Source organism: Boleophthalmus pectinirostris, unplaced genomic scaffold, assembly GCF_026225935.1.
Source record: "Boleophthalmus pectinirostris isolate CB_2022bp ecotype Guang Dong unplaced genomic scaffold, ASM2622593v1 HiC_scaffold_16, whole genome shotgun sequence".
Lineage (NCBI taxonomy): Eukaryota > Metazoa > Chordata > Actinopteri > Gobiiformes > Gobiidae > Boleophthalmus > Boleophthalmus pectinirostris.
The window spans coordinates 27,466,047-27,483,330 of record NW_026571095.1 but is presented as its reverse complement, the minus strand read 5'-3'; the positions used below and the strand labels follow the sequence as shown (position 1 = coordinate 27,483,330).

The following is a 17,284-nucleotide window of genomic DNA, read 5'->3' as shown; positions in this document are numbered from 1 at the left end:
TACTTTCTCTTATGTTATCTGACCTGTGCGTGAGTGTGTACATTATGTAAGATGTCTCCAGATTTACAGCGTTCTTGAATATTGCCGACTCAGATGCACAAATAGAGGCCCCATATGTAGCGGTTTCCTGTGCACCTGCTCATGAGTAAGGGCTTTAAACAAAATACACCGGATCAGCATCGGTGTACACACAGACAGTCACAATGAACCCAGCCAACTCTCTGACCTGAAAGTGTCAGAGTGAGACCTGGTTTGCTTATCGATAATATACATTTTCAGCATTTAAAGTGGGACTAAACACCTAAACTCCTCCCACAAACACGTAAAACAGAGCTGCTAAACTGGACAGTGCCTGGAGGACTAAAGGGGGGAGTGAGTTTAGTGTTTATGTATCCCAAGAGGTCCGTATAGAACATTTTAAAAACAGACAGGAGACAAACACAATGATACACATGAACGTTTATATAGGACGGTCCTTTTAATATAAATATAACTTGCTTGAATTGTGCTTTCGGTTCTTGTGCTGTACAATGTAAAGACGATTTAAAGGCTAAATGTCTTGGAGATCTACTGTCAGTAATAAAACAAGAACAAAGACTTAATTCATAATGAACAAATAGTTTATAGATAGAATAGATTGAAATAATTCAGACATAATACATCTTTATTTATTACCAGGGCAGTGCATATTGACCAACAGTGCACTTGCACACTATGCCAGAGTTAGTCAAGAGGCAAGTTTCATCTGTAGTCCTTTGCCAGATGTACAGAAGGCAGAGCCGATGGAGCTGGAATTGTGCCCATGCTCATGTCCTATTTGGAACGTGGCGGCCAGTGGCTATGTCCATTTACATGTGTTTAAGCTTGAAAAATCATGAAAACATGAAAAAATACGTAGTACCATATTTTTCAGACTATAAATCAGTCCGGAACATAAGTTGTACCAGCCAAAAAATGCGAAATGAAGAATTTAAAAGCATATATAAGTCACTTTTTGGGGGAAATTTATGAAGCCATGAACCGACATTTCATCCTGAAAGGCAAGTTAAAGTAATAACAATAGAAAAGAGAACAACAAACTGTTAACGTAACATATTACCAAACTCTCAATCTCACTCCAAATCACTAAATCTATTAAATTCTTCATCCTCGGTGTTACTTCTGAGCAACTCCACGACTTCCAGAGGTAAACGGAGTGCCATTTCCTCTTCTGTGTAGCTGTCGTCAGACTCAGCATCAGTTCAAGTTAGAATTATTCTGGCCTTTCTGAATCCCGACATGATGTTGTCTCTGAAGTCCCGGCTTTGTCGATCCATCCAGTGACTTCCAGGAAAGTTGCATGGTGCAGTCTCCCGGTGTCACAAGTTTCTTACTCACTCTAAACTTTCTTTCTGCTGCTTGATTACTGTTTTTGGCTGCATATTTCACTATTTTCAGCTTGTAATACTAGTATAATATTATTTTCTTTTTGGGGACATTTGTGTTCTCTTGTGTCTTCTCAGTTGTCAGCGGCTCTTTCTGCAGAAGTGACAGTGGTACAGGAGTAACAGCAGTAGCAGATACTGACACACAAGCCTAGAGCGCCCTCTCACGGCCGTCAGTGTGAACATTTTAATATATAAGTTGCACCAGAGTATAAGTTGTAGGACCACCCAAACCATGAAAAAAGTGCCATTTATAGAGATACAGAAAAACACAGTAATTACATAATAACAGAAGATTTGTATGACTATATTATACGGTGAAGAGTGCCTTTGATTGTGAATTGTTTGGATTGGCTCATTTTGCCCTGAAATATTTCACCTGTACTATCTACAGCTTCAAAATGATCTGCTAAATATGTACAAGAACAGAAAAAGACAACAATTTCAGAACAGACTCATAAAAAACACCAAGGACCATCTCGCAATCAAACTCGCATTGTCATCTTCATATTGCCTCTTTGTTCTGCGTTCATTGTACTAGACTCATTTGGCTGTGCTCTGAACTAACTTTGATTTCTCTCATTTTTTTGCAGATGGCGCAGCGAAGGAGAGGAGGCAGAGACAGTTTCAAAGATAAGAAATCCACAAACCAGGTAAATACAGTGTGTCTGCATTCACTTTGTTTTGCTTTATTTACATTTACTTAAAGGTACGCTGAAAGAACTGGTATTTGCCACCATCTCGGAGAATGAGACACTACCCATAAACCTATGCAAGTAAACCAAGGAGGGAATACGATCGAAAAACATCACTTAAAGCTTGCAGTATAACTTTTCTAAACGTCCTCTATCTTCCACTTCACATCCAAATCAAAGTTATTTCTATAGCACATTTTACAAACAAAACAGTTTGTGCCGCACAGAGATCATAAAATGAAGACAACAAATTGCTAAATTGCTAAAATGTGGTCATACCAGTCCTAAAACAATAAAATCAAATAAAAGCAAAACCATAAAAAACATAAAGTAGCAGGAAGTAAGTAAAGTAAAGTAAATAAAATAAATTAAAAACACTGAGGACCACACGACTCACGCAGTGTTTAAAGCCAGAGAATAAAAGTACGTCTTGCATCTAGTCATTGAGTCATTACAGATATTTTATTAGTGGTGGAAGAAGTATTTTAAGTTGTTACTTAAAGGTTGTATGGAGGATTTTTTTTGTTTCAAATTGTCAATGATAGCATTATAGAGGTGCAGTAGCCTTGTAATTATGATGACCAAAAAAAAAAAGAATAAAAATTCATCAACTCTGGACGTGGTGGGGCTAAACATTTGCCAATAGATAACGACACTGCCTCGTTATCTGTGAGCTGATAGGCTGTCAATCAATCTCCCTACGTTTCTAGCGTAACTGACTTGCCTGCGCGCCGCCGGTACGTGGTTTACGTACGCCTGTCACGCAGTCCACAGACGCAAGACGCACAGACGCTGTTTACTCCACCAACGCAACAGTTCTTAGCGGCTTTTTTTGACCTATATCTTCCTCGCAGTTAGCACAAAGTTTGTTGCAATGACGACAAGAATCAGGAGCAGTTAGCCGCAAAGAAAGTCCGTTTTTGAGGTCGCTGAAAGAAGAAGACAAGGGGAAAAGCAGCGAAGCCAAACTAAGGTGATTCTTGAAGATTCATTCCAGCGATGGCGCACTGAAGCAGACGCAGGGTCTAAAGACTGACGCACTGGTCGCCAAATTACTCCTGGACAGGTCACTTCTGCTTATTATGAAAACGTACTTTATTTCCAAGAGCTAGTCAAACGTTTTTCAGGTCACGAAAGCGATATCCTCTCCTCTCTCCCTGCTCCGCTCTTCTCCCTGCTCCTCACTTCTCATCCGCGCACGAAATGTCCCGGCACCCGCTCCCCCGCTCCTCACTTCTCCGTCTTGCCTAACCAACACTGTAGTTAGTTGTTTACGAGTCATGTGCAGCGCACCGGCTGTAAACAAACCTGTTTCTGGTGTAAGGAGGAGGAGGGAGGAGGCGTTTCTGCGTAGGGAGCTGTAGGGGAGGGGGGGGTGGTTTCACGCATGCGCAACATTTGAAAAAGGACAAACAGTCGCTGGATTTCTCGTTCCTTGGAAAATCCTCTATACAACCTTTAAGTAAAAGTACAGGTACTGGAGCAAATAAATACTCAAGAAAAAATAAAAGTATCACATGACAAAAGCTTCTTAAGTAAAAGTATTAAAGCACGTGTTGAGTAAAAAGTATTTTGTGCAGATTTTGAGATCTTACAAGGTGTAAGATGTAGTGATTTTAATTAAATTTTTCTAGTTTCTTATTTTTATTTGTGTATTTGTGGTTGCATAAAAACTATGAACATTTAAAAATTAAACTCCTCAGCTTTTTCAGCAGGTCTCAAACTGTAATAAAAAATACTTTAACTTTTCAATCCTGTTTAAAAATGTAGTGCAGTGGAAAGTACAGATACCTGCTCTCAAATGAAATGAAGTAAAAGCAAGTATCCACTGTAAAATGTACTTAAGTAAAGTGCAGATACCTAAAATGTATGCTTAATTACAGTATTTTCTACTTTTACTTCATTATGTCCCACCACTGTATTTTCTTTATTGCTTGTGAGCTGGGTCACCTCTCCACGGATCTGACCTGTAATTTGGCTTGGTGTTCGTCACCTGAGGCAAGCTTGTGGCAGAAACTCAACCAGAAAAGTTACTTAATGAACCTTTAACAGTCTCTTTTTGGGGGGGAGATTGAATAGTAACAAGTCTAAACGATAAATAGAAACACTAAACTTTGCACGATCATGTCTAAAGCTGAGATTGAGATTGTAATTCACGCATTTGTGTCCTCGAGACTAGACTATTGTAACAGTCTGTTTACCTGTCTGAGCAAGAAGGAACTTACCTTAGTCCAAAACTTTTCCACAAGGCTTCTGACCCGCACCAGCAGGAGAGCGCTTATCACTCCGATCTTAAACTCCTTACACTGGCTCCCTGTTCTTTTTGGGTCCACTTTAAGATCCTGGTGCTGACCTTTAGGGCCCCACATGGCCAGTCTCCTGCTTACATCACAAATCTGATAAAGCCGTTCACCTCTGCTCGTAGCCCCAAACTTGCTACTGGTCCCTCGGAGAAGTTTTAAAACATGAGGCGACAGATCTTTTCAAGCCGTCTCCCCTAAACCCTGGAATGAACTGCCTCCTTACCTAGGCTCTCTAGATAGCGTAGATGCTTTTAATGGCTTAGAGCTGTTACGAGATGATTATATTTTATTATGAATGTATCTTATGCTGTTTTTATCTTTTGTATGGGAAGCACTTTGTGACCTATGTCTGTGAAAAGTGCTACATAAATAAACTTTACTTACTACACTTGGACTTTATATAGGACAGTCCTTTTAATATAAATATAACTTGCCTGAATTGCACTTTTGGTTCTTGTGCTGTATGATGTAAAGGCAATTTAAAGGCGAGTAAATGTGTTGGAGCTCTTTAGTAGGTAATAAAACATGAACAAAGACTTAAAGGTTGTATAGAGGATTTTCCAAGGAACGAGAAATCCAGCGACTGTTTGTCCTTTTTCAAATGTTGCGCATGCGTGAAACCACCCCCCCTCCCCTACAGCTCCCTACGTAGAAACGCCTCCTCCCGCCTCCTTCTTACGCCAGAAACAGGTTTGTTTACAGCCGGTGCGCTGCACATGACTTGTAAACAACTAACTACAGTGTTGGTTAGGCAAGACGGAGAAGTGAGGAGCGGGGGGAGCGGGTGTGCGGACATTTCGTGCGCAGACGAGAAGTGAGGAGCAGGGAGAAGAGCGGAGCAGGGAGAGAGGAGAGAGGAGAGGGGAGAGGAGAGGGGAGCGGTGCGCGGAGATTCCGTGCCCGGAGAAGTGAGGAGCAGGGGGAAGAGCGGAACGGGCAGCGGGGACAGGAGCAGGAAAGGGGAGCAGAGAAGAGTTGCGCGGAGATTCAGTGCGAATGAACTAGCTACAACACGCAGCAGCAAGCGGACTCTTTCTTTGCCTTGAAAATTACGTTTTCAGACATAGGATATCGCTTTCGTGTCCTGAAAAACGTTTGTCTAGCTCTTGGAAATAAAGTACGTTTTCATAATAAGCAGAAGTTTCCTGTCCAGGAGTAATTTGGCGACCCAGTGCGTCAGTCTTTAGACCCTGCGTCTGCTTCAGTCGCGCCATCGCTGGAATGAATCTTCAAGAATCACCTTAGTTTGGCTTCGCTGCTTTTCCCCTTGTCTTCTTCTTTCAGCAATCTCAAAAATGGACTTTCTTTTGCGGCTAACTGCTCCTGGATTCTTGTCTGCCATTGCAACAAACTTTGTGCTAACTGCGAGGAAGATATAGGTAAAAAAAAGCCGCTAAGAACTGTTGCGTTGGTGGAGTAAACAGCGTCTGTGCGTCTTGCGTCTGTGGACTGCGTGACAGGCGTACGTAAACCACGTACCGGCGGCGCGCAGGCAAGTCAGTTACGCTAGAAACGTAGGGAGTTTGATTGACAGCCTGTCAGCTAACAGATAACGAGGCAGTGTCGTTATCTATTGGCAAATGTTTAGCCCCACCACGTCCAGAGTTGATGAATTTTTATTCTCTTTTTTTTGGTCATCATAATTACAAGGCTACTGCATCTCTATAATGCTATCATTGACAATTTGAAACAAAAAAAAATCCTCCATACAACCTTTAATTCATAATAAACAAATAGTTGATTCAGGCATACTACTTCATTATTTATGACCAGGGCAGTGCATATTGACCAACAGTACGCTTGCATATTACGCCAGAGTTAGTCAAGAGGCTAGTTTCATCTGAAGTTCTTCGCCAGATGTACAGAAGGCAGAGCTGATGGAGCTGGAACTGTGCCCATACTCACATCCTATTTTTATAATGGCAGCTAGTGGTTTAGTTATGTCCATTTACATGTGTTTAAGCCTGAAAAATCATGAAAACATAAAAACATAAGTAGTACTGTATTTTTTTGGACTATAAGTCGCTCTGGAGTATAAGTTGCACCCATAGACTGTGTATATGAGTAGACATAGCTAACGCTCTAGCCACCGCGTGCCAAATAGTAAGTGCTTCGAGCTCCTTCTGACCCTTGCTCCTATTGACTTACATTTGGATCTTGTCGTCCCTCCCTCTGTAACTGCTGCAGTGAGACTCGTCATTTTGGTCTTAAAATGTTTGCATTAACTCGTTCAACATGATGCTGATTTGTTTGTCAGTCAAAAAAATCCTATTCATAACGTAGACCCTGGCTCCAGATTCGCTCCTGTAACCGTGAGCATCGTGAGCCTCATTTGAGCGGCGTGAACAATCGCTGACGTCACAATCGCTTAGTCCACTTCTTTTATACACTCTATGGTCGCACCAGCCAAAAAATGCATAAAGAAGAAGAAAAAACATATGTAAATTGCACTGAACTATACTGTAAATCTCACTTTTTGGGGGAAATTTATAAAATCAGAGACCAAGAACCGACATTTCATCTTGAAAGGCAAGTTATAGTAAAAACAATAAAACAGCTGAACAAGTTTACCAAACTCTCCATCTCACTCAAAATCACTAAATCCATTAAATTCTTCATCCTCGGTGTCACTTCTGAACAAGTCTGTAACCTCTGGAGGTAAACAGAGCGCCACTTTCTCTTCTGTGTAGCTGTCGTCAGACTCAGCATCAGTTCCAGTTAGATTATAATTTGTTTTATGCCATAATTTAGAATAGTGGAGGTAAAACATAAACATTTCCATGGAGACAAGTAACTGGCACCCTTTAAAGTAAACAACTAAACCACTTTCATACTCAAGTTATTTGGTGTTAAAGGTTTATATTCCATTAAAACAAATGCTGAAAACTTGAAAACCCTGTAAAACGCCTTTATAACTTTATAGCCTTGCCATTCTTGCAGTTTTGGACGTTCAGCTAACTACACTGGATGGATCGTTATCTATGTTACACTTCTACCTTCAAGGCAGTATTAAGAACATAGCAATGAACTGACCCAATTTTCTTGTTATTTTTAGGAGGACAGTGCAGACCTTCGCTGTCAGCTGCAGTTCGTCAAGGAAGAGTCCAGTCTAATGAGGAAGAAGATGGCAAAACTTAGCCGCGAAAAGGACGAACTGGAACAAGAACTACAGAAGTACAAGTCAGTTTACGGGGACGTGGACAGCCCGCTACCGCTGGCCGAATGCTCTGGAGGGGGCCCTCACTCCACGCGGGAGGCCGAACTACGTCTACGCCTCAAATTAGTAGAAGAAGAAGCGAACATTTTAGGTAGAAAGATCGTAGAGCTGGAAGTCGAGAATCGTAGCTTGCGCGCGGAAAACGAGGACATCCGTTGCCAGTACGAACGCGATTGTTTCGGTCGCGAACCGTTTTCGAGCATGCCTTCTTCGCCGTACGGAGGAGATGCGTTAGAATCAGCCAACGAGCTACGCCGCCACCTGCAGTTTGTGGAAGAGGAGGCAGAGCTTTTAAGAAGGTCGATATCTGAAATTGAAGATCATAACCGGCAGCTGACGTCCGAATTGAATCGTTTTAAGTTCGGGCCTAGCGGGAGTAGCGCAGTGGGAGAAGAAAGCAGCGAAGCGGGGTTGTTCAAAAGCGGGAATGGGTCTAGCTTAATCATGGAAGAGCTCAAATCGGCGCGAATACAGATCAACGAACTTAGCGGCAAAGTCATGAAGCTGCAGTACGAAAACCGCGTGCTGCTTTCCAACGTCCAGCGCTACGATTTGGCGGCAAACACTGGAACGCGCACAGCAAGTCCGAGGGATAGCGACGCGGATCAGGCAGCGGAAGAGGAAGAACAGACTAATGCTTCTACAGCCTAAACGCGAGGGTCCAATCGGCGGGGAGAGTGATTCAGACGATCTATTTGAAAAAACGGGTACAACTTCTGGGTTTGGTAGTATCAAACCTTCAGATGGTAGCGAGTTAAGCGCTATCGAGCTTGCAAACCGTCGTAGAGAAGAGAGAGAGTCGTTTAACAATGTGAAACGGGAAGCAGACAGGTTAGGGAAAACTGTGGACAGACTTATAACTGATACGGATAGCTTGGTTTACGAAGGAAGACTGGTGGTAACAACCGGAGAAGCTACAGACGTGAGCAGTTCTTCCACTTCCAAACCTGATACTCAAGTTTTGGACACCATAAACACGCGGATGAAGGCCTTCCGCACGGAGTTGCACATTTTTATGGAGAAACTGGAGCACGTCGGAGAGGCGTTCAGGGACAGGACGGACGATCTTTCCCCGATGCCAAATCTTACCGAATCCAGCAGCTTCCTGTCCACGGTCACCTCCATGTCCAGAGATTCGCCCATAGCGACGTTTGGACGCGACCTCGGCACTGACTTCCAGGTAAGACGCAGTATGTAAAAAAACAAAAAAAAAAACGGTTCAAATCTGACTTTATGAAACCAATATCAAAGCCAGAATATATTTAGTTAAACGTGCATTGTGTAACTTTTCTGCTGGAGGGTCCGTCAAAAGCTTTTCTCACGCTATGGTATTGAACCTTTCTATCTTCATGGAAACCAAACTAGACCAAGTTACAGGTCAGATCTGTGGAGAGGCAACCCCAGTAGTAGCCAGAATTCCTGTTTTTCTAGATATTTTGAGCTATAAAACCACCTGTAGTTGAATAAATGTAAGGTAGTGCTGTTTAAAGTCATACTGTGGAACATTCCAGACCGTGCAATGACATATCCATAGATACAAGCAGGTGACGGACCCCCAGCCAAAGAGTTACATAGTGCACCTTTAATGCACGTTGAAAGAACATTCTCTTTATTAATTATTTTAGATTTGGCCTTTCTGACATGCTTCTTCTTCTTGTATGTCAATGTTAAATATTAATGGTACACTATGTAACTTTTCTGGTGAAGGGTCCGTGACCTGCTTGTCGTCATGGATACAACTGCTTTGTCTACGACGCTCCACTGTAAGGCATTGAAATGATCTATCTTGCATGTATTCGATCACGGGTTATTACAGTGAGCAATGTTGCCCCTCCACAGATCTGACCTGTAACTTGGTGTGCTGGCTTCACCTGCCTCCAAGAATAGAGATAGATTTAATGTCTTAGAGTGGAAGGCAAAGAAATAACATGGAGACAAAGCTTCAGACCCTCTCCAGAAAAGTTACACAGTGCATCTTTAATGAGCTATTATATGTATATACTGTTTATATATATATATATATATATATATATATATATATATATATATATATATATATATATATATATATATATATATATATATATATATATATATACATATATACATATACTAGCATCTCTTCAGGGTAGATAGTATTTAATGTTAATACTAATCCAAAAACATTCCTTTTGTCTTCTTTTAACATTACCAACTTCTTTTTTGAAACGTACACTAGGAGTTTCTGCCTTGTTGACATGTTTCGGCTGCCAGCTGCTGCGGTTGTCAAAAGTATTGAAAATCAGACTCTAATTGATACTAAAACTAACAGACCATTTTTCACAATGGCCAGAAGTGCCACGATGTAGGGTAAATGTCACTTCTGGTTAATGGTTTTGGTTTTCTATGGCGAAATATCTGTGGAAATGTCTCGCGTATTTCCCACCATCTATTCCTTACCATAATGTTAGCTTTGCTCAGGAGTAGTTCACTAATGCTAGTCGTTGTTCACATTTTCGTCTTTCTTACCTTGACAGTTGTGGATAAATTCTTCTTGTTCAGAATATGTCCTTTGTCGACTTTGTTGGATGAAGATTTGGTGATGGGGTAGGCAGATTTTAGCCAGGCTGGCACCACCTAGTGCCTCCGCTCAATTTTATTTCTCTCCAGTGACTAGGTGAGGAATTGGAATACATTAGACAGTTTGCAAGAACCCCGAAATTTGTAGACTGTGCACCGGCCAATCAGTGAAGAGCTGTGAAGCCATGACGTCAAACTCAAGCTCCTGTCTGGATCCCTTTTGTGGTACAGCACAACAGTAAACAAAGCGGCTGAGATGGATGTAGATGAAGACAGACATTCTGTGTTGGCAACAATTCCCGAGATCGAAGATTTTCACTCTCTGCTTTGTTTGCTGTTGTGACGGCAATTACTTGGACACCACTGAGCGTTCCGGTGCATTACATATGTAACTACCAAATAACAGCGATTGGTTAAGTAAAAAAGTACCCGCCTACTGTTGAGCGAACAAATCCTAATGCAACGAGGTCAGACAGTTTCCACAAAGTGAAACCGGCTGATGAATCAGGCTAGGTAGATTTATGAATCTGGTGGAAAATACGTGAGACATTTCCACAGATATTTTACCATAGAAAAGCATTAACGGAAAGTGACGTTTTCATTGTGGCACTTTCAGCTGTTGTGAAAAAGGTCTAAATAGAATAAGACAAATTTGAGCTGATATCGATACTAAAATAGTTTAATTCACAGGAAAGAGTTGAATGTGAGTTGAGAGGTTTCTGAATACCTTTAGATGATCATGAGCTGTATCAGAAAAAATATAAGGACCACTGAGGGATTACACAGATATTTTTTTTTTTATTATTATCATTGTGGCATTGTAATTTAGTATTTAGCATTGAAATTTTAGTATTATGCCAACATTACTATAAATGCAATCCATCTTCAGAAGTGAAACATGTCAGCGAGGTAAATACATCTCCTACTGTATTGTCTCGAAGAAGAACTGCAGTCGGCAATGTTAAAGGTGCATTGTGTAACATTTCTGGTGTACCTGATGTCTCCATGGAAATGTTATTGCTTTGCCTAGAATGTTCCACAGTATAGATTAAGCAGGTTACAGCACTACGCTACATTACAGTTCAGATCTGTAGGAAGTCGGTTCTATTCACAGAAGGAATTATTGCGTTTTTGAGCAATAAAAACACTCGTAATGAATAAATGCTAAATGGAAATGTTTAAAGTCATACCATGGAACATTCCAGGCAAAGCAATAACATCTCCTTGGAGAAAAGCATTTGACGGACCCTCCACCAGAAAAGTTACACAATGCAGCTTTGATTCTATTTCCTTGACTCTGGTAGATCTTCTAAAATGCTCATTGCTCTAAAACATGTTGACATCCGTAGCCGAACACACATCCCATGCACAGCCGAGATTTTAGGGTCACAAAGCTCCACCCAAATGCCACCCAGCTCTACCCCCGGGCACCTCCCCTTTCACCCCCACCCACCGCCACCCATGGACCACCCAGTACCACCCATGGACCCAGAGCCATAGCATCCACATCTGCATCTTACAACAACGCACTCACCCCTCACTGTCTGCTGCTGCTGCTGCTGGCTGTGCTTTGGCAGGGCTCGAAGTGAGATACTGCAGTGCTTGGTGTGAGTGGGAAAAGTAGTAGTAGTTGTAGTAATAGTATTTTGTTGGCAGCTTCTTCCATTTGGCTCATACCACCTTGTTTCTTTCAGCTGACTTATGACTGAGGCTGAAGACTGAGCTAGAAACCTTATACGCATTGTTTGCATTTCTACGTGTTTCAGTGCTGTGTTGAAGTCTTCATGTTGGTGTCTTCTGTAGGCTCAACACTACTGATGTTTCCACACCTGTCAGGGCAAACAGTTTAATAAAGTTATCTATTTTCATACAAAAAAGTGGAATAAATGTTAGTAGCCCAAGAGTTGACGACAAGAGACATGAGGTTGGAGAAGTTTAACACCTGGAGACAAGAATCGCTCAAGACTCTCTGACAGTGTTGTCCAGTCCAGTCTGGATATCAGAGGTGGGGACTTGCAAGTTGTGACTTGGACTCGAGGCAGACTTGAGTCACTATTTTTAGGGCTTGAGACTTGACTTGATAAAATGGACTAAGACTTGGGACTCGACTTGGGCTTGAGACCTGTGACTTGAGAAGCATTAAATCTGAATTCTTTCTATTCTGACTGTAATGATTCACACTCAGATCTTGTCAAAAATGTATAAAGGAAAAATTAACTAAATTCATTTCTATAACTCTTATATACTCTGTAAATACTCTTATATAAATATACTATGATTTAAGTACAATTTATCTTAAAATTCATATAAACTGCAAAAATCTATCTATCTATATGGTACTTTGGTTTAAAGACTTGAAATGACTTGAAGCTCAAAGCAGACGACTTGGATTTGGCTTGGACTTATGGGTCAGTGACTCGAGACTCGCGACTTGCCTGTATTTGACTTGGAACTTGACTCGAACTTGAGTTTAAAGACTTGAGACTTACTTGAGACTTGCAAAACAAAAACTTGGTCCCACCTCTGCTGGCTATGCTTCCGTTGTAGGGAGTATTATACCTCTGTTGACAAAGTAGACAGAAATGGAAACTCTCTAGGGGTCTCCAACCTTTTTCTCTCTCTGGTGACCTACCTTTACAGAAATGAAAATACAAGAGGGCAACTAGATTTAGAGGTAGACACAAGAAATTATGCAGCTAAATCATATAATGGTACAATCATAACAGGCATCTAATTAACCAGATTTTAGTTACTCAGCTCAGTACTGCTGGGCTATATATTTGTACAAATATGATAATAATTAGGGATGTAACGATAACCAAAATATCGTGATATCGTATCATCAAAGGTCTCACAATAACATCGTGGACCAACTCTCTTCACTTAAATTCATAGTTATGGTGCAGCGATAGCAAAAAAAAAAACTAAGGGAACTACATAGACCATGATCCTTTGCTCCATTTCTGTGCAGACTACATGAAATAATTCTTCTAAGCACTTTTAAATCTTAGTTCTTTGGGTTAAGTCTTGTCAAGGCATTTTAAAAAGAGAAAAGTAGCATATTAAGAGTTTTGTTAGCCTCCACAAAATATTGCAATAAATATCGTACCATGAGATGTATATCATGAAAATATCTGACCGAGAGATTTGGATATTGTTACATTCCTAATAATAATAATAATAATAATAAAACAGCTGTGCTCTAAGGATAGACAGCAACAATCAGTCTGCCTTAAACAGCTCTATAATTAAAGACAGTTTAACGAAAAAACATTGAATCGTGAAATCTTTGCAGACTTTTTATGAAAACCGTTACTTTGTTTGCTTTCTGTTTTGACCAGAAGTGCAGGTAGCATTATTAGACTGCTGAATACCACCTCCGAGTCTTGAGGTCTATGTGTGTCCACTGGAAGAAGCTGCTTTGCCCCCTGCTTTTCTGCCCCTGTCCGAAAGTGTCTCCAAACGAGGTTCATTATGTTGATCTCTCGGAGTTCCCTTAACGATCAGACTGACTTGTGGTGGAGTTTGTGTCCTTCCTGTGAGGGAGGGTAGCTGAGCGAAGCCGCTTCATGTTCACATCTTGTCCGTGCTCTGCTCCTGCCTCTGCTCCTGCCGCTGCTCCTGCCTCTGCTCCTGCCTGACAGATCTCTCTGCTTGTTAGTCTGGGTGAAGCTGGGTGGAATGACCTCAAACTATTACACAAAAACAGAGACTAATACCAAAACTTTTCTTTCACACGTAGCAGCTAAGCATGGTTCTATTATATTCACCAAAGACAATGACATTTTTGTACTTCGTATTTTTGTATTTGTTGTCTTAAAACTGCATATAGTTCCAAATGTGAATCAAATTTTACATTGACTTTACAATTTTAAACACATTATTTCTTTAATTGGTCTATATCAGATAATAATTTAAAAAATGTGGACTATAGACAGAATAAAATCAAATATTTGCTTTAGATAAACTTAAAATTGTTGAAAAATCTGACACATTTTCATTTATTTATGCAGTTTAACGCCAGTATCATTCCTTTGGTGAATAACTAAACAAAAATTAACCACATTTATGGAAGATAATTTGTTCCATCAGATCTAGAAATTTAAATACCACTGAATTTCTCACTTTGAATTTTTTTTTTTTAAACTTTTCTTATTTAAGTTGCTGAAATTTAAAGTAGGCTTTTTCAATATATTGCAACTTCAGAACACAAATTTCACCTTTTAAATATTCAGCACAAATATTTTCAATTCCTCAGACAGTCAAAATTCACAATGAAAATTTCACAACAAAGATCCAAGATGCCAAGGCAAAAGCAATCGATCACATGAGTGAGGAAGACAGAGGCTGTTTCCTGTTCGCCGTTCTCGTGTGTATGGGCGGGTTTTACTCTTAAAAATAAATAATATATAAATAAAAAATAATAGAAATAACTGAGATGAGGTTTGGATGAGGCTCATTTTGAACAATCCAATTTCCCGTTTGTTACTAAGTTCGATCGGATCACTTTGGATCGATAACTTCTGCCTTGGCATCTTGAATCTTTCCTGCGAATTTTCTTCACTGCGAATTTTACACAATGTTGAATTTAAGGGCTTGAAAATATTTGTGTTGAATATATAAAAGGTGTAATTTTTATATTTCATTTTAAACACACAAGAGTTAAAAGTGAGAAATTCAATTGCATTTAAAATTCTAAATGTGATGAAACAAATAATTTTCCGTAACATTTATTTAACATTTACGCTATGGTATATGTAAACTTTGTACTTTCCATATCTTTTACTTGCTGTATTAAGTTAAATACAGTGCGTGCATCTAATAATCCCAGGATGCACCTCGACGCTGACCGCTAGAGCTTGTCCCACTCGCGGCTGTGCACGGCTTGTGTTGTTTAGCCTCTTAGCCTGTGTAGCTGTGGCGTCCGGTTCCTGTTTTAGCCGTTGGTTTGGACTCATGTTAAACCTCCTCATCGCATGCGCTTCATAACCTGATCTTTTGCATCTCCCCGGCCCCTCTGTGCGCTCCCCCTTTGTTCCTCCTCCTCCTCCTCTTCTTCCTCCATCGGTGCATTTTTTTTTTAGATGTTTCAGCCCATAATCCTGTTCATCCTGGTCCTAGTGCTGTTCACGTCCCTCTCATACGCTGTCATCTTTAAGTTAGTCTTTTTATTTGCGCTTTTCTTCGTACTGTAGAATCCTTGTATGTTTTTGTGTTTGAGTTTACCCTTTGCATATCAAGGCTGCACAATTTTATTATTTAATATTTAATCAATTGTAAATATTGTTTGATTTCACTTAGTTTAGATATAGTTTCGACGCTAACTTCAAGGTTACACTATTTTATGATCTGTGTTATAATCTTTTCTCATTAAAAACAGACCTGGAGTTGTGTTTTTGTTTCATTCACACAAGTTTAACTCACAAACCCTGCAGATTTAGGCTGAGTTCTTCTCTCAAACTTAAAACACTGTTCCAGGATGTGCTCCACCATGTTTTTAAACTCCATACACCATGGATCTGTAGTAAAAAACTGGGTAAGCCCCTCCCACTCAGTCCCAGCTTGAGACTGACTAGTGGCCACTCCAGGTACTGCAGCTCCTTGGAATGTGGGCATGGATCTATTAAAATAACTGGATAGGCTGTTGCTGCTTGTAGCTGCCTCCAGTTGACGTAGTGACACTCACTGGAACTTCAGCGGAAAAACAAGACAAGTTTTTTTCACAGAGCGCAATGTAATCACAAATGTCTTATGTTCGACTGACAGGGCACCTACACCTTTCAAGAATGTCAGATTTTGTGGCGATTTTTACCTATTTTTAAGATCATAAACTTTTTCTCAGCTCAAAATCCTTCAGTTGTCTTAAAAAATACTTTATAATCGTTAGCTCCAGCTACACTCTGCTTCGCTCTAGCTCCTTTCGCTCTGATTGGTCAAAGCGATCACGTCATACACAAGCCCGCACTCCGTGCTTGTGGTCACATGCATTCGCGTGTGCCTGTGACAGAAAAGAGCACTACTGCACATGCTCAATCAGCCCAGAGTCATTGGAAGTACCTCGCAGGGCTAAAGACAAATCTGGAGTCATGCGTCATTGAGCTCGGCCCATTGACTTGAAGGGGCGACCATTTTGAAACCCCGGGGCTTGACTTGAGCCCAGAAAGAATTCTCTCACAGAGCGCAATGCATTTTGGGAAGTCAAACTGCCCGTGCTCAGCTGACAGGACATCCACAACTTTCACAAAGGTCAGATTTTGTAGGGATTCATTTCTATTTTCACAACATTTTTTTTTTTTTTTAAATCCTCGAAGCACCTAAACGTTAGCTTTGTAAGACTTAACCTAGCCCTGCTCTGAGCCCGTGCTCGCTCCGCTCTAGCAGCTCTTGTTCTGATTGGTCCAAATGCTCCACGCCGTACACGTTACCGATGTCACACAGGTGGGAGGAGCTCGCCTATATTGAGGAAGTAAATACGGTAGAGAAAATTATTTTTGGGCCCACACACAAATGAGCACAGACCACTGAAAACAACACGACGCCATCTTGGGTTCACCTTCCAAATTTTATTATAGTTCTGTGCCACACACCTTCACTACAATCATTTTGATTATTTCAGCTCAGGAATTTCCAAAAAATAAAAGGTAGCTGTTAACATGAAAACTACCGCTTTGTGACATCAGAAGGTGGAACAGAGCATTTTAAGCTTTGGAGATGTAGACAGACTAATAATGCAGGATTACTCAAACATGTGTGAATGAAACAAAACACAACTCCAGGTTTGTTTTTGATCAAGTAACAACAGTATAACATGGCTAAAAGCTCACAAGAGTCTTTAATTTAACCTTTAATTGTGAAACTCTGGTTTAACCACTCGCTCTTCAACCAGAGGCTCTGTGGTTTGAGCCTCATTTGAGCACAGCTGCTCACTACAACATTCTGTTCATTTAACTTTATGTGACTAGTTAGGACAAATTTTTTGAAAAGACAGTTCTTTCTTGAAATTCTGAACTCTGCTCCCATTGCATTAACAATTAGAGGAATTTTGGGTCTTTTATGGCATTTGAATCGTCATCAGTTCATGTCAAA

General features: G+C 40.6%; 1 protein-coding gene across 1 annotated transcript in view; it reads left to right on the top strand.

The window, feature by feature from the left end:
* The window catches only part of LOC110174907 (microtubule cross-linking factor 1), a 114,536-nt gene that overhangs the window by 64,392 nt on the left and 32,860 nt on the right, over positions 1–17,284 (top strand). Inside the window, 3 exon segments of the mRNA XM_055151366.1 lie at positions 2,018–2,077; positions 7,478–8,265; positions 8,267–8,819. Of these exon segments, the coding sequence (XP_055007341.1) occupies positions 2,018–2,077; positions 7,478–8,265; positions 8,267–8,819 (1,401 nt within the window).